This window comes from Canis lupus, chromosome 33 (genome assembly GCF_011100685.1).
Source record: "Canis lupus familiaris isolate Mischka breed German Shepherd chromosome 33, alternate assembly UU_Cfam_GSD_1.0, whole genome shotgun sequence".
Taxonomy (NCBI): Eukaryota; Metazoa; Chordata; class Mammalia; order Carnivora; family Canidae; genus Canis; species Canis lupus.
The window spans coordinates 18725006-18750291 of record NC_049254.1 but is presented as its reverse complement, the minus strand read 5'-3'; the positions used below and the strand labels follow the sequence as shown (position 1 = coordinate 18750291).

The 25286-nt window shown below is 36.5% G+C and overlaps 1 protein-coding gene across 5 annotated transcripts in view; it reads right to left on the bottom strand.

Moving 5' to 3' along the window:
- Nucleotides 1–269: 269 nt before the first annotated feature.
- The window catches only part of ATP6V1A (ATPase H+ transporting V1 subunit A), a 65454-nt gene continuing 40437 nt past the window's right edge, over nucleotides 270–25286 (bottom strand). For all 5 annotated transcript variants that reach the window (XM_038582848.1, XM_038582846.1, XM_038582847.1 and 2 more), the window contains 10 exons: nucleotides 25074–25225; nucleotides 21372–21534; nucleotides 20708–20816; nucleotides 16046–16168; nucleotides 15837–15951; nucleotides 15159–15222; nucleotides 13254–13457; nucleotides 7293–7387; nucleotides 5663–5834; nucleotides 270–2594 (listed from right to left, as the gene is read on the bottom strand). In XM_038582848.1, the coding sequence (XP_038438776.1) occupies nucleotides 2502–2594; nucleotides 5663–5834; nucleotides 7293–7387; nucleotides 13254–13457; nucleotides 15159–15222; nucleotides 15837–15951; nucleotides 16046–16168; nucleotides 20708–20816; nucleotides 21372–21534; nucleotides 25074–25225 (1290 nt within the window). In that variant the 3' untranslated portion in view covers nucleotides 270–2501. The remainder of the gene's footprint in view (nucleotides 2595–5662; nucleotides 5835–7292; nucleotides 7388–13253; nucleotides 13458–15158; nucleotides 15223–15836; nucleotides 15952–16045; nucleotides 16169–20707; nucleotides 20817–21371; nucleotides 21535–25073; nucleotides 25226–25286) is intronic.

Below are 25286 nucleotides of genomic sequence, written 5' to 3'. Positions count from 1 at the left end.
ATTTTTAGAAACTATTCATTTTTTTAATTTAATGATACTCAGAATGATAAGGGATTCTGTAGACTACATTTCCAAATCATACCAGTATATGATTATAGGACTTTTTGCAGTTTATTGTGAGGGCCCCAATTCGATTTCATGATCTTAAGTAACAATCTATAAAAAAAGGGGAAAAACAAAAAATCTTAAAGTTCATACTGAAAACAATAAGTCAAAATACAAATAGGTGGCATGTTTTCTAGCAAACACACACACACAAAGAAAAAATGTTAATTTAAATCCACTTTTTATTCTTTCATAGATTTTAACAATTATACACAACTTTTAACATAAAGATAGTGAAATCTCAAGGATAAGGAGGCAATATATATGGCCTCTTCTATTCGTTCTTCAGGATGGAAGGAAATTTCCAAAGGGTACAATGTGTGAGATTTAACACTGGAAAAATACATATGAAACTTGTTTAACTGGCTCCACCTAGGACCAGGCATAGCACAATAAATATAGAACTGCATCATCTTTTTAAAAGATTGTTGTAATTTTAACACATTCTTACCAAACAAATATGATCAGTGACCAATTTGAAATTCTACAACATACAGGTGGAGGAACACTTATAATGAATATCAGAGCATCTTCTATCTCTAGCATCTTCACATCCATACATCAACATTCTTAAAAGGGAGTAGAAATTACATTGCAAATTCAGAACAACAAAAAAAAAACTTGGTCAAACTTTCTTCATCCTATCATTCATTACTATCACAATCCTAGTTTGCTGGTAGGTTTAAGGTAGGAATAGAACATTTTTGAAATCCTTTTCATTTCCACGGGTCTTAGGGCCTCTGGGTAGGAGGCCACATTGGAAGCAAACTGATAAAGCAGCACCATTAAGTCCATATCTCAACAAATCACTGCATAATTTTTATCTTCTAATATTTGGAAAGGTAAAAAAAAAAAAAAAAAAAAAAAAAGCTGCATAGAAGAGTATCTATCCTGAATAGCAAGCCACTGTAAAAAAATGCAATGAAAGGATTTAAACAAACTAGAGCTGAATTCTCTACTCATGGCATCTTTCCTTAACAGACCAAAAGAAATATGTTACCTAAAAATTAAATAATAATATACTGAGGCATAAAATAAATACTTTATTTATGCTATTGCATTTGGGTATTTGAGATTGTTTGACCTGTTCACATTCCCTTTCCTCTTCCCAAAGAGGAAGCAACGGTGCCAGCACTATTGGTCAGAAAGAGTTAATGAGAAACTGTTGCTCTCAGAGCTGTTCCGCAGTGTGCCTTATACAGACACAGAAATTATTATTTTAAAACATATACTTAAAAGACAAGATGAAATTATCTTTTCATCACACGACCCAGATTCTGGCATCAGCAGATATTAAGAATTAATTTCATCCCTATTAAACAGAATGGAAACTGTTATGCTGCTATTGCTACAGATATTCTGAGAAATCTTTTGAGCCAGTAAACTGGTTGTTCAAAAGTTCAATAAGCCGAGAAACATGCAAACACATGACACACATCATTATCTTGTAAAAACGCAATGCCACTCTGGCCCCAAGAATCACTACAGTCCAGCGGGTCCTTAATGGTGCAAACAGCCTTTAACCACACTGAATACTTTCTCTGTGGCATTTCACTGCCCACCACACTGCCACATGATTCTTAGAAGCTCAGGCTTCTAAGGTGTTTGAGGAAAAGAAAAGGGTTTGATGTGGATCAAGTTCCCAGTGATTGTTTTAAATGCAATTTTTAAAAAGAATTTCCTAGTTACGTAGTAGTATAGTCCTTGATACTGAATTTTTCATACTGAAATAAAATATGCTTTAACAAGATGATGTTTAAGTTTGACCACCTGGCTCCTTTTCCACTTTTTTAGAGGGTAGTGATTTCATACACTGTGCTGAGTCCCACAAATGCCTGTTTTAAAAACAGTAGAGTTCCCAACAGTTTCCTATAAACATTCCTGATTTACACTGGGGGAAGCAATGCATAATTGGAACATTAATCATTCATGTTTTTAAAAAAGCAATTATAAACCTTACCACATAGATATTGAGTCATTTCACAAAGTACCTGTCAAAATGTATAGAAATCTGGCCTTCCATTCCAAATCTATTGCAAAGAGAGTACATGCAGTAGTCCTGTTTACGATTTAATGGAGATGAGGAAAGGGCAAACCTAGGACAAAGAGGGATGTCACCCCACAGATAAGTTTACAGTAGTGTAGCCATTATATATCATATTTACTACATTCACCACTTCGGAGAAAGGATCACGGAGGTTCTTCAAACACTGGAACAAAGGAATGTTTGTTTCATAGAAGACCTACCAGATAAACAGGGAAACAAGTGAGAACACACATAGGCACTAGTCTTAAAGCTGCACAGTAAAGAAGCAAGGGTTTGGAGATGAGAAATTTAGGAAAATATACACATGTGAGAGCCTGCCGAAGAAAGGAAGGAAAAAAAAATCACAGTTCTAATCTTCAAGGCTACGAAATGCGTTCTGCATATCTTCAAGAAGTTGTGCATAGTCGGCTTTGATCTTTGCCTCACCGTCTTTCACTGGATCCTGAAAAAAGACATTACAGAATTCAATTTACCTTTGGAAAATAATATTCAAGATAGGTAGTAAGTTACTTATATTTAACATATTTTGAGTATTAGTGAGGTACACTGGCAAATCGCAGGCAGGAGTCAAAATTACTCTTATTTTCCTTTAAGGGTAGAAATGTACACAAGGAAGAGTACTCCAACCTAACAAAGACACAAAGTTTTGATTCCCCCTGAAACTAATAATATACTCTATATCAATTAAATTGCATTTAAACAAAACAATTTTTTAAAAAGACAAAATTTTGGTTTTGTTTTGTTTTTTTAAAGATTTATTTATTTATTTATTTAATTATTTATTTATTTATTATTATTTATTTATTTATGATAGACGTAGAGAGAGAGAGAGAGGCAGAGACACAAGCAGGCTCCATGCAGGGAGCCCGATGTGGGACTCGATCCTGGGACTCCAGGATTGCGCCCTGGGCCAAAGGCAGGCACTAAACCGCTGAGCCACCCAGGGATCCCCAAAATTTTGGTTTTGTAATTGGCCTGCTAACTGTATTCAATGACCAATGGATTTATCCTCAACAATATGCAAAAGATGGGGAAATTACGCAGTATCACACACTCGATGCATTCTACCGCACGTACACAATAGCTGGAATTCGTTTAGTCAAAACACAATTACTGTTCAAGGTCTCACGGTATCACACTGGCACAGGGAAGTAAAATTTCTAAAATAATCTTAAAATGCATCACATTTTAAATTCCTATGGAAAACATCTTGAGTAGTATGTGTAAAAGAGGCTTTAAAATATTGAAGCTCTCTAACCCAATCATTCATTCTACTTCTGGGAACCTATAATAGGAAAATACACAAAACCAACTACATAAACCAAGCTGTCCATACCAATAATTGGAAATTTCCTAAATACTTAATAATAGAAAAATATTACTCCCCAGCCACAAAATAATACTACAGAAGAATATTTAATAACATAAAAGACTCAGGATCCCTGGGTGGCTCAGCGGTTTAGCGCCTGCAGCCCAGGGCGTGATCCTGGAGTCCCGGGATCGAGTCCCATGTCGGGCTCCTTGCATGGAGCCTGCTTCACCCTCTGCCTATGTCTCTGCCTCTCTCTCTCTGTCTCTCTCATGAATAAATAAATAAAATCTTTAAAAAACCCAAAACCATGAAAGACTGAAGGGCGTCTGGGTGGCTCAGTCAGTTAAGCAGCTGACTCCTGATTTTGGCTCAAGTCATGATCTCAAGGGTCCTGGGATGGAGCCCTGTGCCTGGCTTCACATTCAGCAAGGAGACTGCTTGAGGAGTGTCTCCCTCTGCCCTTTGCCTGCTTGTGCTCTTGCTCTCTCTCTCTAAAATTTAAAAAAAAAAAAAAAACTTTAAAATTTTTATTTCAGTATGATTAATACACAGTATTGTATAAGTTTTAAGTGTGCAGTATAGTGATTCAACAATTCTATACATTACTCAGTGTTCATTATAACAGTGGACTCTCTTTTTAAAATAGATTGATTTATTTATTTATTTATTTATTTATTTATTTATTTATTTATTTATTGAGCACAAGCAGGGGGAGGGGCAGAAGAAGTGAGAGAATCTCAAGCAGATTCCATGCTCAGTGCAGAGCCCGATGTGGGCTTGATCTAACGACCCTGAGACCATGACCTGACCTGAAATCAAGAATCAGACACTTACCCGACTGAACCGCCCAGGTGCCCCAGTCCCCCTCACCTATTTTACCCATCCCCCCAGCCATCTCTGCTCTGGCAACTACCAGTTTGTTCTCTATAAGAGTCTGTTTTTTGGTTTGTCTCTTTTTCCCTTGCTCATTTGTTTTGTTTCTTAAATTCCACATGAGTGAAACCATATGGTATTTGCCTTCATCTAACTTATTTCACTAAACATTATATTCTCTAGATCCATACATGTTGCAAGTGGCAAGATTTCATTATTTTTTTATATGGTTGAATAATACTCCACTGTATGTGTACATCACATTTTCTTTATCCAAATGAATGTATAATTTTTAAAAATAAAATTTGGATCAAGTTACATAAGGAGTTTTTTTGCAACCTGATTTTTTCAGATATCTGATATCCCCATATCTTTGGATTTTTCTTTGAAAAAACACTATTAATGTCTTCATAATATTCTTGCTAAAATGTACATGCCATAATGTTCTGTTGACTTTCACTCCTGAATGACATTTAAGAAGTTTAATAAATAATCTATTACATATATTCATATCAAAAATCTCTGATTATTGTGTGCCAACTATACTTCAACTAAAAAAAATCTCTAATCATTTCCTTGGGTTGTATGTTTTGAATTGGAATGACAGGACTCAAAGAGTGTGAATATTTTAAAATTCTTGATACAGTGAGTGTCTATTTTTACAGATTTACTTTCACCCTATAGTGTAAACAAACACTACATATACACGCAGAGAATCCTTCTCAGTTTCTCATTAGGTGATTGGTAAATATACTTGGATGTCGTGACTTTGATAATTAAATACAACCCAACTGACCAAATATTTTTAAAAAAATCTTACATGTTGGAGTTTCTACTGATGATTTCATTAAATCATCTATATGTTGTATACTTCAAAAAAAAAAAAAAAAGAGAGAGAGAGAATCCACCTAAAAGTTAGAAATGATGTGTAATGGGGGAAAAATATGATGTGTAATAGGATACTCAGAAGTAAACCGAAGCAGTCATTTCAGATGAGCATGGAGGTAAAATGGTAATAGGTACGTGAGGAAAAGTAATTGCTGCTCAGCCATGATTTTAGCTCTAAATTGCCCACAGTTAAGACAAAAGGGAAAACATGTCAGCATTTATTTTAGACATGACATACTATAATTTTTATCTCCAGAACTCTATTTGAACATAAATTTGTGGTCTGCTCTGATTCTACATAACCTGAGCATGTGTGAAAATGATAAACCCAAGTTCAACACACCAGGTTTGTGAATAAATACACTGTTGGTAAAGAGTTAAAAAAAATAAAAAGGAATATTTCCCAGTAAAAAAAGGTAAGTAGGAACAAAACATACCTTGAATTTCATGGAGGAAAGTTTATAGAGGATCTCCCCCATGTGCTCACGGATAATGGACCATGTGATCTTATTGTCACTCTGTGCAGTGGTTTCAACAGCTCTACGGGCCATATCATAAAATGCAATCATGTTGGACAGCATCCCGACTGTCTTGTAGAATGGACAGAACCTAGGGTATAAATGAAAACCAAAATAATTAATAAAAATAAAATCCAAACCAGGTTCATACTTCCATCTATAAAATATCAGAGCATCAGCTTCTTTATATAAATATGCAGACTACTTAGATTTATTGGATGATAATAATGAATGGGAAAAAAAAGCGGAAAAGACTAACAAAGATTTAACCTGAGTTTCTGGGCAGAGATGGAATATGGAGTGGACAGATAGATGGAGAGATATTTGTTTATTTACTTTAAGAGTGATATTTATTTTTATCTAGTAAAATAATCAGAGGAAGAACAATCAAACAATACTGCTATAATCTAACAACTCTCTGAGGGTCTGTTCCTGTACAGTGCAGTTAAAGGAGTAACAACCCAAATGGTAAAATAACTGAGTTCCAAAGACTCCCTGTCAAGTGGGGTTAAGGTTTAATGAGTAATAGAAAAACAGAAAACTGCCTTTTCCTAAAGTGAATAGTAGTCCCTCCACTAATGAGTTCGTTTTCATTTTACCCATACCTTTTAACAATGAGGACACAAAAGTTAATATTCAACTTGGATCACATGCATGCTTACTAACTTTCTGACACATTTAAACACACTTGCATACACAATTTCATGCACATTCTGTACTTCACTTTCCAAAGAATTTTCCCCTGGTTGAGTTATCTTTGTATGGGTAGCCAGAGCTTCTTAAGTTCCTGATACTTTTTTTTAAGATTTTTATTTATTTTCTTGACAGAGCGAGAGAGTACAAGTAGGCAAACAGAGAGGGAGAAGCTTGATCCCAGAACTCCAGGATCATGACCTGAGTGGAAAGCAGATGCTTAACTGTTGAGCCACCCGGGTGCCCCCTGATAGAGATTTTTGAGGCTTACTGATTATATTGTCATATTTTCTGCTTGTCCTACATTCTAGTAATCTTCCTATTTGTTCAGTTCCCTCTTCAATCCAAATATGATTTGAGGGAGAAAAGCTAGCCTACAATGAAAGGGCTCAAATTAATGAAGTTTAAAAGAAATGGAGGCTTTAAGTGAACCACAGCAGTAGTAGACACAAGTGGGATGTCTAACAGAGACTACAGTGGAAAGAAAGATACTAGGACTATTGGGAAGTGGAACAGGAAAGTAGGACATAATTACTTAGGAAAAGAGTAGAAGAGGCATGGGCAGTTTTAACAGGTAGTGAGAAAAGCATCTGAAGGAGGCAATGATCCCCGGGCTCCACACACTATGCCACAATCTAATTAAAGATGGCTGGATAATGAGTGACAATACAGTCATCACTGTACAAATGAGCAAAATCAAGATAGGGAGACAGATAGTTAGATGTTTGCTATGAACATACAAAATAAACCTATATATCGAGTCAGAGTTGTGTCTGAGAAAAAAAAAGGAGGCAGCTTTTTCTTCAAAACTCAACAGAAAATCCTCAAACAAAAAAAGAAAATCAAGATAGGTCACCTGTCATAAGGAGTATATCCATTTTGTTGTAAGAAATCATCTTTGATAAGTTTTGCTACTTCCAGAGTGATTTTATCTGTTTCTGCTAGAGAAGCCTAGAAGAAAAATATATTTTTAGAAATCAACTTCTATAATGTGGGACCAGTGATTACAATCAATTGAGCAGGCAAAAACTATATAATCAACACACAATCATCTATAGTTAACAAATTCACTTTATAACTGCTTGTTGATTTTTTTATTGTGGTAAAAACATACAACCTAAGTTTTTCATCTTACCTTTTTGAGTGTAGTTCAGTAGTGCTTAGTATATTCACAACAGATTTCTCTAATTGTTCTTGCAAATCTGAAACTCTATACCCATTAAATAGTAGTTCTCCTTTTCCTCCTCTCCCAGACCCTGGTAACCACAATTCTACTTTCTGTTTCTATGAATGTGACTAATTCAGATGGAATCATATAGCATTTGTCTTTTTGGTATTGCTTTATATCACCTGACACAATGTCCTCAAGGTTCATCCATGTTAAAGCATGTGTTAGAATTTTCCTCTCTTTTTAAGACTTGATAATAGCCCATCACATATACATATACATATACATGCATTTTTCTTATCCATTCATTAATCAAAAGACAGCTGGATTGCTGCTACCTCTTAGCCATTGTGAATACTATGCTACTATGAACATGGATATAACAAATAATGTTTTTTTTGAAACAATTTCTTCACATCCTGTCTTGCTAGCTTAACTATTTGAATTCTGAGTCTTGAGTTTGTTTAAAAAAAAACCCAAAACCCCGACATCCCATAAGCAATTAATTAAAAAAAAAAAATCACATGCGGTTTGGAACTATGTACATGCATGGGGTGCCTGGCTGGATTAGTTTAGCAGTGGAGTGTGCAACTCTTGATCTCAAGGTTGAGTTCAAGCCCCATGTTGGGGGTAAAGATTACTTAAAAATAAAATCTTTTAAAAGAAGAAACTATGTAAATGCAAAGTATAGCAAGCATGCGCTTATCTATGTCTGAGAGGTACTTTATTGGAATTGCTGTTAGAGCTTCTTTAAATATCACTGTCTCGGGGATCCCTGGGTGGCTCAGCGGTTTGATGCCTGCCTTTGGCCCAGGGCGCGATCCTGGAGTCCAGGGATCGAGTCCCACATTGGGCTCCTGGCATGAAGCCTGCTTCTCCCTCTGCCTGTGTCTCTGCCTCTCTCTGTGTGTGTATCTCTCATGAATAAATAAATAAATCTTTAAAAAAAAATCACTGTCTCAAAAGCTTTAACTTTGGCAATCACCCTAATCAGCTTAACAGGTAAAGATTTGTTGGAAATCATGGCAAAGGGGCACCTGGATGGTTCAGTGGTTGGGCATCGGCCTTCAGCTCAGGTTGTGATCCCAGTGTCCTGGGATTGAGTTCTCCATCAGGCCCCCTGCTGGGATCCTGATTCTTCCTCTGCCTATGTCTCTGCCACTGTGCATGTCTGTCTCATGAATAAATAAAATCTTTAAAAAAAAAAAAAAAAAGAAGGAAATTATGGCAAAGGCACAGGCTCAGTAAGTTAACCACAGTCTTCTGTCATTTCTCTGCAACTAAGCTTCTTAGAGGTAAGGATCAGATCTTCTTTTTCATGTTTTTAAAATCTCTCTTCTCTCTAATCCCCTCTTCAACCATAGTTAGGTATTAAAATGTGTTCTGTGTTTATCCTTTTATGTGCAAAGATTGATGTGAAATGTGTATTTTATTTTGTATTAGTATTCTAAACTATGTAAGGCAGTCATATTTGCGTCTTTGGCACTTTTTCAGATCCATGCATGTTGCCGTGAGCCACAGTTGGCTTCCAGGTCTTGCATACCTCATTCTCCATGGTATGCAACTTCTCTCTCTCTCTCTCTCTTTTTTTTTTTTTTTGTAGAGACAGCACTGAGGGACATGGAGGAGCAGAGGGAAAGAGACAATTCTAAGCAGGCTCTACAACCAGCATGGAGCCCAACGCAGGACTGGATCCCACGATCCTGAGATCATGACCCCAGTTGACATTGAGTCAGACGCCCAACCGATTGAGCCAGATACCCCAACAACTTCCTTATTTTTATTTTTCATCTTTGCACCCATTAACGGGCACTGAGATTTCCTCCCTGCCACCACAAGCATGTCTAGTTAAGGACCTGTTTGGGAATTTCTTTTGAGATAAATATCTGGTAACAGAGCCACTAAGTCTGAGGGTATACAAGCAAGTTCTGACACTGCTATCCACAATGCCAGCACCAGATGACAGACACTCCTACTCAGAGTACACCGTTCCTCTATCCTCACGTGACTTGGCATTATCCAGCGTTCTGATATTTGCCATTTTAACTGGTATAACATGATATCTCGTTACTGTTTGAGCCTTTCTCCACAGGCTTGTTAATCTTTTGTGTTTCCTCTTCTATAATCTTTCCTGCTCCTTCCTTTGCCCATATGTCTGTTGGAGTTCCAGTATTCTTGTTAACTTATAGTTCTCTGTACCTGTTCGATATCAGTTTACCACTTTTAGATGTTACAAACTCCCTCCCAGTCATCTGTTTTGTTACCTCTATACATAGTAGGCCTTTGCTGAACAAAACAAAATCTTTGCTTTTGACGTAATCAAAACCTTTTTTTGTTGGTTTTATTGCTGGTGCATATGAGGGTTTGTTTATAAAGTCCTTTTTTCAACCAGATAACAAAAACATCATCTTAACATTTGTTTTCTATTAACTTGAAAGTCTTATCTTTCACACTTAAATTGTTAATCTGGAGTCTATTTTTGTGTGGAATTAGATAATAATGCATTTTTATTTTTTGTGTGGAATTTAGATATTTTGTGTGGAATTAGATAATAATGCATTTTTATTTTTTCCCTAGTAAACAGTTTTTTTTTTTTCTTTAAAGACTTTATCTATTTGAGAAAGAGAGGAAGAGAGAGCATGAGTAGAGGCAGAGGCAAAGGGAGAAGCAGACTCCCTGCCAAGCAGGGAGCCTGATGCAGGGCTCCATCCCAGTACCTCGATATGACTTGAGCTGAAGGCAGATGCTTAACCAACTGAGCCACCCAGGCGCCACAGTAAATAGTTTTCCATCATCACTGACTAAAACAATCCAATCCATCCTCCCCTCACTTGAACTGTGATACTATCTTTGCAATGTGAAAGGTCTATATGTACATGAGTACATTTCTGCTTTGTTTTACTGATCTATTTATTTCATCAATAACACATTTTTATTACAGTGGTTTTATATTGATATCCAAAAGAGTAAAAGCTCCCTTTTTACTATTCTTTTTTAAAAGCTTAATTCTTTGTGACAGCAAATGAATTTTTGAAGCATTGCTAATTTGTTCAGAAGCTGCAACTGGAAATTGGATTGACATCACATCAAAATTATAGACTTAAGTGCTGTAAGAGCTTGGATTGTCTGTTTTCAGATTTTGTTTCATTTATTAGTTTTAAAATGTTTTCCATAGAAGAAATAATTTATTTTTAAGAGAAAAAGCTGTAAAAAGTGTGTGTGTGGGGGGGTGGTAGGTGGCAGAAAGAAAGGAAGAGGAAGAATCTTAGGCAGGCTCTGTGCCCAGCGCAGAGCCCGACGCAGGGCTTGACCTCATGACCCTGAGATCATGACCTGAGCCAAAATAAAGAGTCAGAGACTTAACTGACTGAGCCACCCAAGTGCCCAAAAAATAATATATATTTTTAAAATTATTCCTACAGTCTAGCTTTTGTTACCATTGTGGACACTTTATTTTTATTTTCTAACAGGTATTGCAAATATAGAGAAATTCTCTTGATTTTTTACATTTATCTTAAATCTAGAACCCCCTTATTAGTTCAAATTGTTTCTCTGTTATTTTTCTTGTCATATGAACACATTATCTACAAATAATGGTATTTTAATCTCTTTCTTTTCTTATATCATTGGTTAGGCCCCCTGATACTATTGAACACAAGCAGTGATAGTAGGCATTTTGATTTGTAAACAGAACGATCAGAAAATTCTCCACTAAGTAAAATGCCTTCCCTAGGTTTTAGTAAGTTACTTTTAACAAATTAAGGAAGTTCCTTTCTATTCCATGTTTGCTAAGAGATTTTCAAAACTATAAATAAGTGGGGCACCTGGGTGGCTCAGTTGGTTAAGTGTTGGACTCTTGATTTCAGCTTGGGTCATGATCTCAGGGTTGTGGAATTGAGCCCTGCATTGGGGTCCTCACTGACCATGGAGCCTGCTTGGGATTCTCTCCCTTTCCTTCTGCCCCCTGCCGTACCTCCCACTCACTCTTGTTCTCTCTCTCTCTCTCTCTCTCAAGAGAAAAAAAAAAACCAAACAACTGTAAATAAATGATGAACTTCAAATACTTCTTCCATATTAGTTCAGATATCCTTTTCCCATTATATTACATTGGTGAGTTACAATAATTGATTTTCAGTGTTGAATCATATTTGCATTCCTGAGATAAACTTTACTTGCTCATGATATTTTATTCTTTTTAATACCCTGCAGAACCTAGTAAATAGTAGCATTTCATTTAGGATTTTGATACCTACATTCATAAACCAAATTAGCCTGAGATCTTTTGGTCTTATATTGTCTTTGTCTGGTTCTGGAGATCTTCTGTTTCTAGTTCCTCTTAACTAGGGCCACAGTACTCATTTATAGAAAATGAGTATTTAACATGTGCTAGCAATCTAATAATACTATCATTTGTGGAAAAAGAATTTAAGAGGTGGAACGCCTGGGTGGCTCAGTGGTTGAGCATTTCTGCCTTTGGCTCAGGGCGTGATTCCGGAGTCCTGGAATCGAGTCTCACATAGGGCTCCCCACAGAGAGCCTCCTTCTCCCTCTGCCTGTCTCTGCCTCTCTCTCTGTCTCTCTCATGAATAAATTAAAAAAAAAAAGAATTAAGAGGTGACTTTATAAGATATAATAAAAAGAACAGAACCAGATCAAGAACTCTGAGGTCCTGACTAGCCACTGCATACTAGCTGAGAAGTCATTTGGTTTTGGAATGTACTCTGGTTAAATCTATTAACACCATCCTCCTGTGAATCATCAAGACACAGACAAGAATGTAAGTCACTTGTTTAAGGTCACACAGCTAATTATTAAAGAAACTGGCATCCAACCTTTTTGATTTTTAGCCCCAGTGCTCCTGAAAAAATATAATAGATCTAAACCATGCCACCTCTAATTTGGTTGGTGATGGGTATATTTTATTTCAAGAAATAAAAATAAATCAAGTGTTTCTTTCTCATCTACAATATAACTGGGACCATGCAAAGTGCTACAAAGGATCAAAAAGAATACAAAGGTCCTAACAATTTATAGTTAGTCCTTTTGATTGACCATTTTGAAGTACAAGCCCCTCTTCTGGAATCTGGGCAAGCTCTGTGGCTGCTTTGATCAGAATATAAGATAGAAGTGATATACTAGTTTTGGGGCCCAGGCTTAAGAGGCTGTTGGTTTCCATTTCTCTTTAAACACTCTGAGAGCCCTACACTGCTACATGGAGACACTACATAGAGAGAGAAATGCCAGCCAAGGCCTAGCTGTTCTAATCATCTTAGCCCAGGCACTAAACATATGAGGGAAGAAAATTTCAGATGACTCCAGCCACCATATGATTGCAACTGTATGAAGGGCCTGAGTCAAGAATTCCAACAGTCCATCAAACCCAAAAGTAGAAGCAGTAAAACACTACTCAAACCACTAAATATTAGGAGTGGTTTGTTACTCAACAATAATCAAAACAATAATCATCTTTCCAACTTTAGAACATAAATAGGACCTTCAAATATCTGCTGAATAAAAGATAAGCTAAACTTCTTTAGTTCAAAAAATATTCAATAAGTACTTATTTTGCTAGGCAAGAATCTGCACGTCCAAGGTACAACATATCAGCATAACTGACAGATCTGTCCTCCATGGGACTTAACCACTCACCTTTCCCACAAGTTGTACAATTTCTGCCAGGTCTTCTTCTTCCTGCAGAATCTCCTTAGCTTTGGTCCTCAGAGGAACAAATTCTGTGAAGTGTTTGTCATAGTACTCATCCAAAGCACGCGTGTACTTGCTATAGCTGATTAGCCAGTTGACAGAGGGGAAATGCTTACGTTGAGCTAGTTTCTTATCTAAGCCCCAAAACACCTGATTTAAAAAGAAAACAAACATATACAATGATTTTTTCTTAAATAAAAAGCAGTAAAAAAAAGTTTTGTTTTTCTTTTTTAAGATTTTATTTATTCATGAGAAACACACATAGAGAGAGAGAGAAAGAGAGAGAGGCAGAGACACAGGCAGAGAGAGAAGCAGGCTTCCATGCAGGGAGTCTGATATGGGACTCAATCCTGAGACTCTGGGATCATGCCCTGAGCCAAAGGCAGACAGACGTTCAACTGCTGAGCCACCCAGGAGTCCCAAAATTGAAGTATATTTGTTTGTCCTAAGTATACAATTCTGTAATTTTTGGGTCAAATTATCAATCTTTTTAGTATATCCCACATATAATTGAAATAGAATAAAACTTAAAATATTAAAAAATATATTCCTTTTAATTTCAGGATGGATACTATCTATAAATCAAATTCAGGGATCCCTGGGTGGCTCAGCGGTTTGGTGCCTGCCTTTGGCCCAGGGGGCGATCCTGGAGACCCGGGATCAAGTCCCGCATGGGGCTCCTGGCAGGGAGCCTGCTTCTCCCTCTCCTCTGCCTGCGTCTCTGCCTCTCTCTCTCTCTATATCATAAATAAATAAAAATAAGTTTAAAAAAATAAAAAATAAAAAAAAATAAATCAAATTCAAATTGTATCTGAATTTCCTTAATAGTGTGGTAAATCTGATAGTAAGAAGAAAATTAATGGGCTCTGCTGAAGATTTATTATGTTGCAATATAAACAGAGGAATCAGAAAATGCTTACTGAGATAGAATGGATTCTTCACTTTGGTCATACATCATGAAACATTCTGACTAAATTCAATTCCTTAAGGGCCAATCCAATAGGATCTTAACAGTCATTTTTCTGAGGCCATTCACATATATTTTATACATTCTTAACTTTGCTCCCCCTTTCTCTGCAATTTAAACTCAAAATGTGAGAGTTATATGAATACATCAACGTTTATTTTCTTTACTATAGCCCTAATTTGCATACATCCTTCATTTAGGCTTCTTCTGATGACCAGTTGACAAGCTATCCACTACAACTCATGCCTTGCGGCTGGGAAGCAGCTGTGTAGGCAGAAACTCCATTTTGCAGTTTTGCTTTCATCTGGGTGTGGCCAACAGAGTGAGTGGGGTGACTGCATCTGAGCCAAGAGTTCAGAGTGGGTGTGCCTTCTCCACAGTTTCCCTCAGGCTAGCCAGACACAGACAGTTACCAGGCTAAGCGACTGTGGAGCCCCAAGCTGGAAGGAACCCTGGTCTCTGAATTATTAGCGGAAAAAAGCTGCCCTCTGACACGATCATCTGCTTTAGACCATACTACGAGAAAAAAGATGCTTTAGACCATACTACAAGAAAAAAGAAACTTCTACTGAGTTTTTGCCATTATGCATCTTTAGGCCTATTTGTTTTTGCAACTAGGGGCTACTCTCACCTAAAGGGTAGTATTATTCTAACACTAATAAAACTTTGCTATTACTGATGTATTTTCCACTTACAGAAATTAGGTTTGTTCTAAATCTTACACAAAGAGCTAAGCTCTCAGTGACAAGAATATTCCTAAAACAAATTTTCCTACTGCTTACTCTTTAGTGAATAAATTAAATACTTCACGATGATTTAGATAACATTAGAGAAGAAGCAGGGAGGGAAAGGTCAGAAGTTGACTACACTAGGAAAAGATATACCTGAACAATACCAAGAGTAGCAGATGTAACTGGATCAGAAAAATCACCACCAGGCGGAGAGACTCTAAATTTAAAAGGAAAAAAAAACTCATTAGAAAGTTCAAGTAACTGGTATATGAAAAAAAAAAAAATTGTTTGAGAGTCAATATTTTAATATTATTTTATTGTTAACTTTAGAACTAACTTTTAGAACTTCAGAACTAAACTTTAGAAATAAGAAAAACTTACAGAACAAATACTGATAAAAATAAGTCCTAAGTTGCAAATAACAACAGTAACTACAAAATGCCTTCTAGTATGAGAAATGAGAGAATCAGTTTTGTGATTCTAATCAAAAGATGAAACAGGAAGGAAGAAAAAGCTCTAAGAACAAAGGGGCTTTATGTAGTGATCATGGATCTTTACTGTGTTTTTACCATGATATAACCTTATCTTAATGTCTATAATTTTCTAAGTTATTCTTAAGATATTGTGACTTAAATATAATAAACCAGTGAAGCTAAATAACCATAATATGCAGAAAAAACCTACACAATTACATTGTAAAGAGCTCTCTGAATGACCCTGGAGTCCAATCTTGGTTAAGAACCACTACCCTCAGAGGAAACTAAATTTTTTCTCTTTAAAATAAATGACTTTTAATTTTTATTTTGAAAAGGAAAAAGTTTATGTGCTTACGCTCCTACAATGCTGACACTTCCTTCTCTTTCAGGATTTCCAAGACATTTTACCCTGCCTGCTCGCTCATAGAAAGAGGCCAGACGGGCACCAAGATATGCAGGATATCCACTATCTGAAAAAAAACAAAAAGAAATTTAAGAGAGGTTCTAAGCCAGTCCTAAAAATACTATCAACCTTCTTACATGATAAGCAATACAAAAACTCACCTGCAGGCATTTCAGCTAAGCGACCAGAGATTTCTCTAAGGGCCTCTGCCCATCTAGAGGTAGAGTCAGCCATCATACTGACGTGATAACCCATGTCACGGAAATATTCTGACAGCGTAATTCCTAAATTGGGAAGAGTATCACAAGTTAAAATTCTACAATGTAGAATCTTGACTTTGTCACCCCTCCTACGAAAACTTTAAAGGAATAGGTACATGAGGTAGACTGCTAGTTGTTCACCAAAATCTGTTCTCCCTTTTTTTGTGCACACAGCTGAATTATGTTTCCTGGCCTCCTTACTATTAGATGACCATGTAACTGACTTCTAGCCGATCAAATGAAAGTCAAAGTAATGAGTTCCATCATTAGGCAAGCCACACATCCTTCCATGCTTTTTATTCCTTTTGGCTTACTGAGATAAAGAGGACTCCCAGGAGTCCTGGGAGTCATGAGCTGAAAATAGAAGAGTACTTTTCAGCTTGGGTCTCAGCCCAGACTGACAATAAAAAAAGTGTCCCCTGACCTCTTAAAAAAAAAACATATTATTGAGCAATGACAAGTTTGGATTTATTTATAGCCATAGCCTATTCTAATATAATATAGATTTTAAAAAGTAAGAAAAGATATTTTCCCTATTCTTTGCTTAGAAAATTAAGTCTGAAATTAATTTCCACTGGAGGTTTTTTTTTTTTTTTTTTTTTTTTTTTTTATGATAGTCAGAGAGAGAGGCAGAGACATAGGCAGAGGGAGAAGGAGGCTCCATGCACCGGGAGCCCAATGTGGGATTCGATCCCGGGTCTCCAGGATCGCGCCCTGGGCCAAAGGCAGGCGCCAAACCGCTGCACCACCCAGGGATCCCCTCCACTGGAGCTTTTATCTACATATCACACATACATATACTAAAAACTATTTTTCAAAAGTAACAAATTTCATTAACCTGAGTAATATCTTAATTATCCAGATTATTCTGCTGTGCATATCAGGTTCTGATAAATCAGAATCACTTATGATAAACCACGTAGAAGAAACTAATATACAAAAGGAAGTTCTGGGTTCTATTTCCTATTCTGACATTAACCTCAGCAAACTAGCTTCATTTCCCAGTGTGTAACTCTTGTTCTGTCTACCTGTACATATCAGATGAAATGATATATATAAATGTCCTCTGAAAAGTACAAAGTACTATGCAACTCTAAGATATTAGAAAATCATAGTTGTTAATACATTGTAAGAGTCCCAGAATCTAACACATTTTTTATTTACCAGTAAAGAAACAGAGGTTTATATAAGTAAAACTAAACAGTGCTCAAAACTTCAGCACTTTACTATTTATCCCATTACATCTTTCAGAATAAGAAATACTGATATCTGTGGCTTCTTAAAAATGATTCCATAAACAAAGTCTTCAAAAAATATCACTTATTATTAAGGCTTAAAAAAACACATTTGTCATGACACTTTTCGATCTGATGATAGGATCAGGTCCTCTTCTACACAAGCATGGCTGCATTTTCAGTCTCTGTGATGTTCATTAATGCTTGTGTATTAGAAGGACATGGTGGAAGAGACGGATACACATGAGTAAGCTTCAAAGGAGTTCCACAGACCTAACAATATCAGTGCCTACCAGTTAAAAAAAACAAAAACAAAAACACCTCAGACAAAATCAAAAGATGAACAAACTAGGAAAACACTGGCAACTCATGACAGATAAAAGACCAATTTCAAAGGGCTTTTATAAATCAGTATGAAAAGGCACTCCTGTCTAAAAGGAACATAGCAGAAAATAGTTTTCAAATGGTTAATACAGATAGGAAAGGTGCTAGCCCACTGAAAGAAATACAGACTGAATAGGTATCTAATAAAGCAGAAACAGTAAAATGCTAATTGTCAAATCTAGGTGCTGAGGACATGAGTGTTCACTGTAATGTTCTTTCAAATTTCTATGTGTTTGATAATTATCCTAAGAAAGTGTTACAAATCCTAGCAAAGGTGAAGAGGTAGAGAAATAGAACTCTTACTCACTCTTATCCTTTTCGAAGGGCTACCAAAATCTAAAATGTATATTGATAGTTGTATGCTTGGAAATTTTAGTTCTATAAACTTACCTTACAAATGCACAAAGAAACATGCATAAAATATGAAAAGAAACCATAAAAAACACACATAAGGATGTTTTGTGATGCAAGGTTTGTGATAGCAAAAAAAAAAAAATCAAAACAAAAACAAAAACAAAAAAACAAAAAAAAACCCCCATTATCAATAATCCAAATGTCTACCAGAAAGATGCTATTTAAATAGGTTATGAGGTAGCCATATAGCTGGGATGCTGTGCAGCTATTTATGGAAAACTTCCTGTTTTAAAATAAGTAGATGAATATGTCACTTTTCCCTTCTCATAAAAGTAATCATCAAACAAGGAGAACGAGAAATATAAAAACTCTATTATCAAAAACTAGGGAATATGTTTAGCTCCACAACAAAATAATGAGAAAAGCCACCTAAATGATGTAAAACCCAAACAAGGCCATGGAAGACACTAAGAACTGACCAGAAACTGCACATCTCAAAGTAAACTTCAGCAAGAGAGAGGCAAAAACAAAAATCCTTTGAAACCCTGCACAAAGGATACAAGCAAGGTTCCTTGGAACTAGTTTGACATCAAGGAGAAGCAGGGATATGGCAACAAACAAAACACATGTAGGCACCCCTTTACAATAAAGAAAAAGTGGTGGAAGAGAAAGACTTCATTGTAAGTGACCTTGCAACTGCAGATATCTGTTGGCAGGAGAGAAGAGCAAAATAACTTACTTATACAACTCCATGCCATAACAAACTTCACAGATTCCCATGAAGAAATCCTGCCATCCCCTCCCATTTCCTGCAAAGGTGAATAATAGTTACAATACACTTGAGTATAGGAACTACACAAAAATACAAGAAGAAAACAAAAAGAGCAAATATAATGATGGCCAAAGAAACTGCCAAGGCACAGATGAAAACTATGATCACTTTTAATGAATGAAAGATGTTAATAACACATTCTATCACAAAATAAAATCTCAAGGAGTATATAGTAAGCTCAGCAAAACTCAACAAAGAACTGGAAGAAAAAACAAAGCTATTACAGAAATGAAGGTTTCATTAGAAGCAAAGAATATGCTGATTATCCTGTGAGCAAATGGACAAAAGGTTAAATAAAAAGAATCAGAGAGAAAAGATATGTATGGAAAATAGATAAATAGGTCTAGTTTGAAGAGAATAACCATAAGGGAAGAGAAAAAATTTCAGAAACAATTCTTGAAAACTGTCCAAAATAAACGATATATTCATAGATTGAAAAGACATAAGTTTCAGGGAAAAATTCATCAAAACTATCGATACTGGCATATATCCTTATAAAGTTACAAAACTTTAAATTTAAGGAGAAATTCCTTTGGGCACAAAGAATAATCACTTATAAAAAGAAAAAAAAAGCAGGTCAGCTTCAGATCTCTACCTTGCATTTTTTATTTTTTATTATTTATTTAAGATTTATTTATTCATGACACACACACACACACACACACACACAGAGGCAGAGACATAGGAAGAGGGAGAAGTAGGCTCCCCCTCAGGGAGCCCAATGTGGGACTTGACCCAGGCATTCCAGGATCATGCCCTGAGCTGAAGGCAGACAGACGTTCAGCCGCTGAGCCACCCAGGCATCCCATACCTTGCATTTTTAAAAAAAGATTTATTTACTCATTTTGAGATAGAGAGTGAGAGAGAGAGCTCACACAAAGGAGCACAGCAAGAGAGAGAGAGGAAAAGGGAGAGAGAATCCTAAGCAGACTGCGTTCTGAGCGTAAGGCCCAATGCACAGCTCAATCCCATGACCTATGATCATGACCTAAGCTGAAACCAAGAGTTGGAGGCCCACCTGACTACCAAGCCACCCCTCTTCTCTTCCTAGGATTAAATGCTAGAATAAGAGGTCTCAAGGAAACAAACATTGACCCAAAATATTTATATCCAGCCAAACTACTATGAAAATTTAAAAGGAGTGCAGGGACACCTGGCTGTCTCAGTTAGAAGAGCGTTTAAGCCTTGATCTCGGGGGTTGTTAGTTTGAGCCCCTTAAAAGGTATACAGATTAAAGAGAAAGAAAAATGAAAAAATTTAAAGGCAGTGGAATAAAAACAAACTTATGAAGACAAAAAAGAATCCATGGAATCAGTTTCCTTGAGCCTTTCTTGAAGAAACTTAGAAAAGTCAGATTTTAATAAACCATGAAACAGATGAAGAAACTGTAGCCAAAAGACTGCTGTGGGGACGGATTCCATCTTACTCTAGGTTCAAGACCAGTGATGTCATTTTATGGTCATGCTGGCTTTAAACTTAAGAACAGATATAAACTGCTTTTTAAAAAAAAAAGATTTATGTTAGAGAGAGAGAGAGAGAAAGAGCAAGTGAGTGGGGGGAAGGGGCAGAAGGAGAGGGAGAGATATCCCCAAGTAGACACCCCAAGCATGAGAGCTGAGCATGGGGCCTGATGTGAGGCTTGATCTGAAGACCCTGAGATCATGATCTGAGCCAAAATCAAGAGTTGGATGCTTAACCGACTGGGCCACCAATGTACCCCCAGATGTAAACTGCTTTTATTCTAATTTGTATACTCACCAGTATAAATAGAAGCTTCTCTAGCAGCCACAGGCATATTGGAGGTATTGGCTACCAAAGCTGTCCTCTTCATAATTGACTCCACCTTACCATCAACTTCCATTGTGAGCTAAAGGCAAACAATCTATTTTGATATTCTAATATCCAAACAGAACATTTTAGTCCCCCCTTTTACAATTTACCCATATTTAATCCCTCTTATAATCAGTTTTCCCAAAGTAAAATTTCCCATCACTCTAACCTCTTCTCCCTGTCCAACTATGCTGTAAAGACAGGAATTATTTCCACTTCATAAATGAAATTCATTATTTTATGGAAAGAGGAATATTACTTTAGCAAGCCAGTAAATCATATAAAGCTGATATTGAAGCTCCCACCTATAAATAGTCTATTTTATATCTTTCTCTTTTTTTTATCTTTCTCTTAATAACTGACAACCACCAGATCATAAAAAGAAACTTTAAAGTATTTAACTGAAAAAAAATCAAATTCCTTTCCTTAGATATACAAATTGAATCACAAATATAATTAGAAAATTCCTTAAGAGATCCTTGACGAATGAGAACATTGCTCCAGAGCCAACACAAAGCTTTACTAGTTGCCACTGAAAGTCGATTAGTGGTATTTTCTCTAGAATGATATTTTAAGCTTTATATATACAGACCTCTGGGAAGTCCCGGAGGACTTCAGACATCTCATTTCCTCGTTCACCACATCCTACATAGATGATCACATCACTGTTGGAATACTTGGATAGAGATTGTGATATCACTGTCTTTCCACAGCCAAAAGCCCCTGGAATTGCAGTAGTTCCTCCCTGTACACATCTAAGCAAAGTAAACAAAGTATGGATTACTTTACTTGTTAATAAATACTAACAAATAAGTAGGTAAGTGACCCAGAAATACAAGTTAGAGAAAGCACTTTGAAATATTTTCATCTTTTTCTGTATCTATATCTGTATCTATGTATATATACACAAAGATAGATATACAGATACAAATACTGTAATTGTTCCCCCAGTTGATACCTAGAACAGTGTATATTTTTTATTATCATTAACCATCTCTACCATCTTTAATAGTTTGAAAGTGAGAACATATGCCATGAGATACATGGGGAAAAGGAATATGAAAACAGATAAAACAGTATTAATGATATTTAGAATGCTTATATTAATTAGTTGATGAAAGCACAAATACAGGAATTGAAGCTAAAAGACAAATTTAAACAACTTTTCTAAGTTGTCTTCTGAGGCAAAAAATAAGACCTAAGAAAAATCACATCCTGCTATAAAGGTTAATGAACAAAGTCTTTTATTAAGTAAGGTGTTATGCCAATCCCCTTTTATATATTGAGTATTTACAAAGTACTTCCTAGGCACTAAAAATTGCTTGGAGATGTTGAAGAGAGATCAGCAAATAAGATAGTCGTGTTACTGTAAGCACAGAGCTCACATTCTAGGGGATAAAATGAAGAGTCAGCTGGTGATTACAGTGCCATTTAGCAGCTACGTTCAAACTTTCCCTAAGCAGTGGCAACGGAGAGTGAGCTACCCTTCATAGCAGAGGAAAGTGAATGTCGTGGTATGTGTCCATATGTCTGTGCACATGCTGTGTATGTAGAGCAGGAGGGTGTGGGTGGGAGAAATGAAATGCAATGCTAAGGGAAATTCTTTGCAATATTGTGTTTTATTATTATAAAATTCACAAAAACACTATAGTCTTAAAAATAATTATAGGTATCTTCAATATAAAACTAATATGCATTAAAATTTTTCGTCCTTCAAACTCTTCAGTGACTTTGATAAACTAAGAGGGCATGTCCATATTCGTTCTGTGGTTTTGTATACCTCTCTCAAATCACTTTTAACTTGAGTGGGGAGACAGGGTTGGGTGTGCCCCAGTTTGGAAGGTCAGCAATTCAATGTGAAAAGTGCTATCACAGAGAAAATCCAGGGCACTATAGGAGAACACAGGAAGGGATGTAAAGTCTGACACTGTATTGAAGTGGGCTTAGGAGAGCCTTCTGAGAGTAGCTAAGATCTGAAAGGAAAGAGAAACTAGCCAGACAGGAAAGAACATTCCTGGCAGAGAAAACAGCATACTCAAAGGCCCAGGGGCAAGAAAGAGCATTGCTTGAGGAACTGAGTCCTTTAGGATGCCTGGAAGATAGTATATAAGGAGACTGGGCAGTCAAGTGGCTGAGAGGTTACTGGAAGATAAGCAACAGCTAAATCACAGACTGTTTTGTAGGGAGTTAAGGAGTATTTGTTTTAAAAGCAATAAAGTGCACTGAGGAGTTTCAAGAAAAACAGTGCAGGACCAGATATGTGTTTTAGATGGGTCACAATATAGTATGGACAATCATTTAGAAAGAAGGCAAGACGGAAGAGAAGAAGTCTGTTTGTGATTATTGCAGAATTAGGGTAAGATCTTTAGGTAAAGTCATGGAGTAGGGATGAAAGATGTAGATAAAACATATCTAGGTAAGAGAATAAAAGCACTTGTTCAATAATTAGATGTGTGCACGTAAGACTGATCCTTGAGAGAAGTCACAGATTTTAGAGTAAGCATTTACTGGATGGATGATAGTGTCATCTGTTGAAAGCGGCAACAAAAAAGATGAGCAAGTTTCAAGGAAGAAAGTAGTGAATAAGATGCTGATTTTAGCTAGGAACATATTGACTTTGAGGCACCTCTAAGACGTTCAAAAGGAGAGGTGTGAACAGAAGTGAACATGTGAGTCTGGAACTCACATGAGATCTGGGAGGAAGATACAGATTTGGAAGTCATCAAATTACTATTTAAGTCATGAGGGTGAAAAAAACTCTAAGAAATATCAAAATTAAGGGAGAAGGAACCTGAAATGGAGAATAAGAACTTGTATACAGAGGCTAACAGAAAAAACAAAGAAAGATGGTATTTCAAGGAGGAAGGAGTAGAAAGTAATATCCAAAGTTGTAGGAATTAAGGAAATACTAAAACTTATTTGTTGAATTATCAGTAATGGGAATGAACGATGATGTTAGTGAGAGTAGTTTCAACTGGGTGGGCAAGGCAACTGGCTGGGCACACCGAGTCAGAGTGGGAAACGTGGAGATGGCCAATTTGATCTTTCAAGAGGTCTGGCTATGAAGATGAGGAGACACAGAGTGGAAGGTAGAAAGGGGAAAAGGGTGGAGGGTAGATATTTTTTTATTAGATAGGAGATAAAAGGAAGATAACCTTTAAGGTTATCTAAAGGGAGATAACCTAAAGAGAGGTTTCTGAGGAGACAGGGGGCGGGATATACTTCAGAAAGAGGAAAGGAAGAAGGGACAAATGGAAGTATATATTAACTGAAGGAGTTTCAAATGTGATGGTCTCTAACTTCTCCATGGAGGCTCTAGCATGATCATTTGTTGCCACAGGAAGAAGGAAGAATGGAGCTGAGGCCCTGAGACAGGTGTAGAGGTCTGAAACAGCTGCTGCGGAGAGGGGGAACATGGTAAACAGGGAAATGCAGGACTGCAACCCAGTGGTGAGATACTAACCTGCACTGATTATCTGATTTTCTCAGTAGCCTGTGTGTAGACCTGGGAGGAGGTAGCTGGACTGATTTCACGGTTGGGATTTTGCCGGGTGGGTGTAACAAAAGAAAGAAATAAGAAATTGTAGTATACCAGCCAATATGCAGAAACTTGACAGCCTAATAAGCTTAAGCTAGATATTGAAGGATATGGAAACAAGAGGTGCTGACTAATAAGTCACAGGATCAAAGATCTTATGAGAAATAATGAGAACAACTCAGAGAATAGGTTTCAAGGGTCAGTGGGACATATGTGGGTTGGTGATCAAAGTTGAAGGAATTACTGTATCATGGCTTCAATCTTTTCTGTGAATTAAATGAAGTCATTTGTTGAAAGTAAAGCAGGGTATGGTGAAGCCTGAGAATTAAAGAGAAGAATTAAAAGAAGACTACTTTTTAAGTAGTCAAAGAAAATGGCAAAGAGCAGACTATAAATTAAGAATGAATTGTGGGCAGCACGGAGAGCTCCACTGATTTTAGAAACCATCGACTTATACTGATACCTATCTACTAATTCCAGCTATATTATTTGGGCACAGATTTACTTCTGGAAATTTTTTTCAGAAAGCTTTAGAAAAAAACCTTTCCTTTTGCTGGAAACTGTGAAACAATAAATCTTCAGTGATTTGACTCCATAATAAGCATTGGCAATATATGAATATATTTAACTAATTCACTGTTATTTCTCTAGATAAAATTTATTATAGGATTAGCACATGAAATCTTTATAAAGCAGGTAAACAACAAGCACATTTAATCTTCTGAGGAAAAACCACAGGGCACAGCTCAAACTTACGGAAAAAGGGCATCAAGGACCCTCTGGCCAGTCAACAAGGGATGATTAGCCGGCAGCTTCTCAGTGACAGGCCGAACTTGACGTACAGGCCATACTTGGACCATGCTAAACTTTTCCTTTATACCTTCAAATTCAAGCTCCAAGACAACATCCTATAAAAATGCAGCAGGATGTTAAATATAGTCAAATTTATGAATATGAACATTTCTTCCT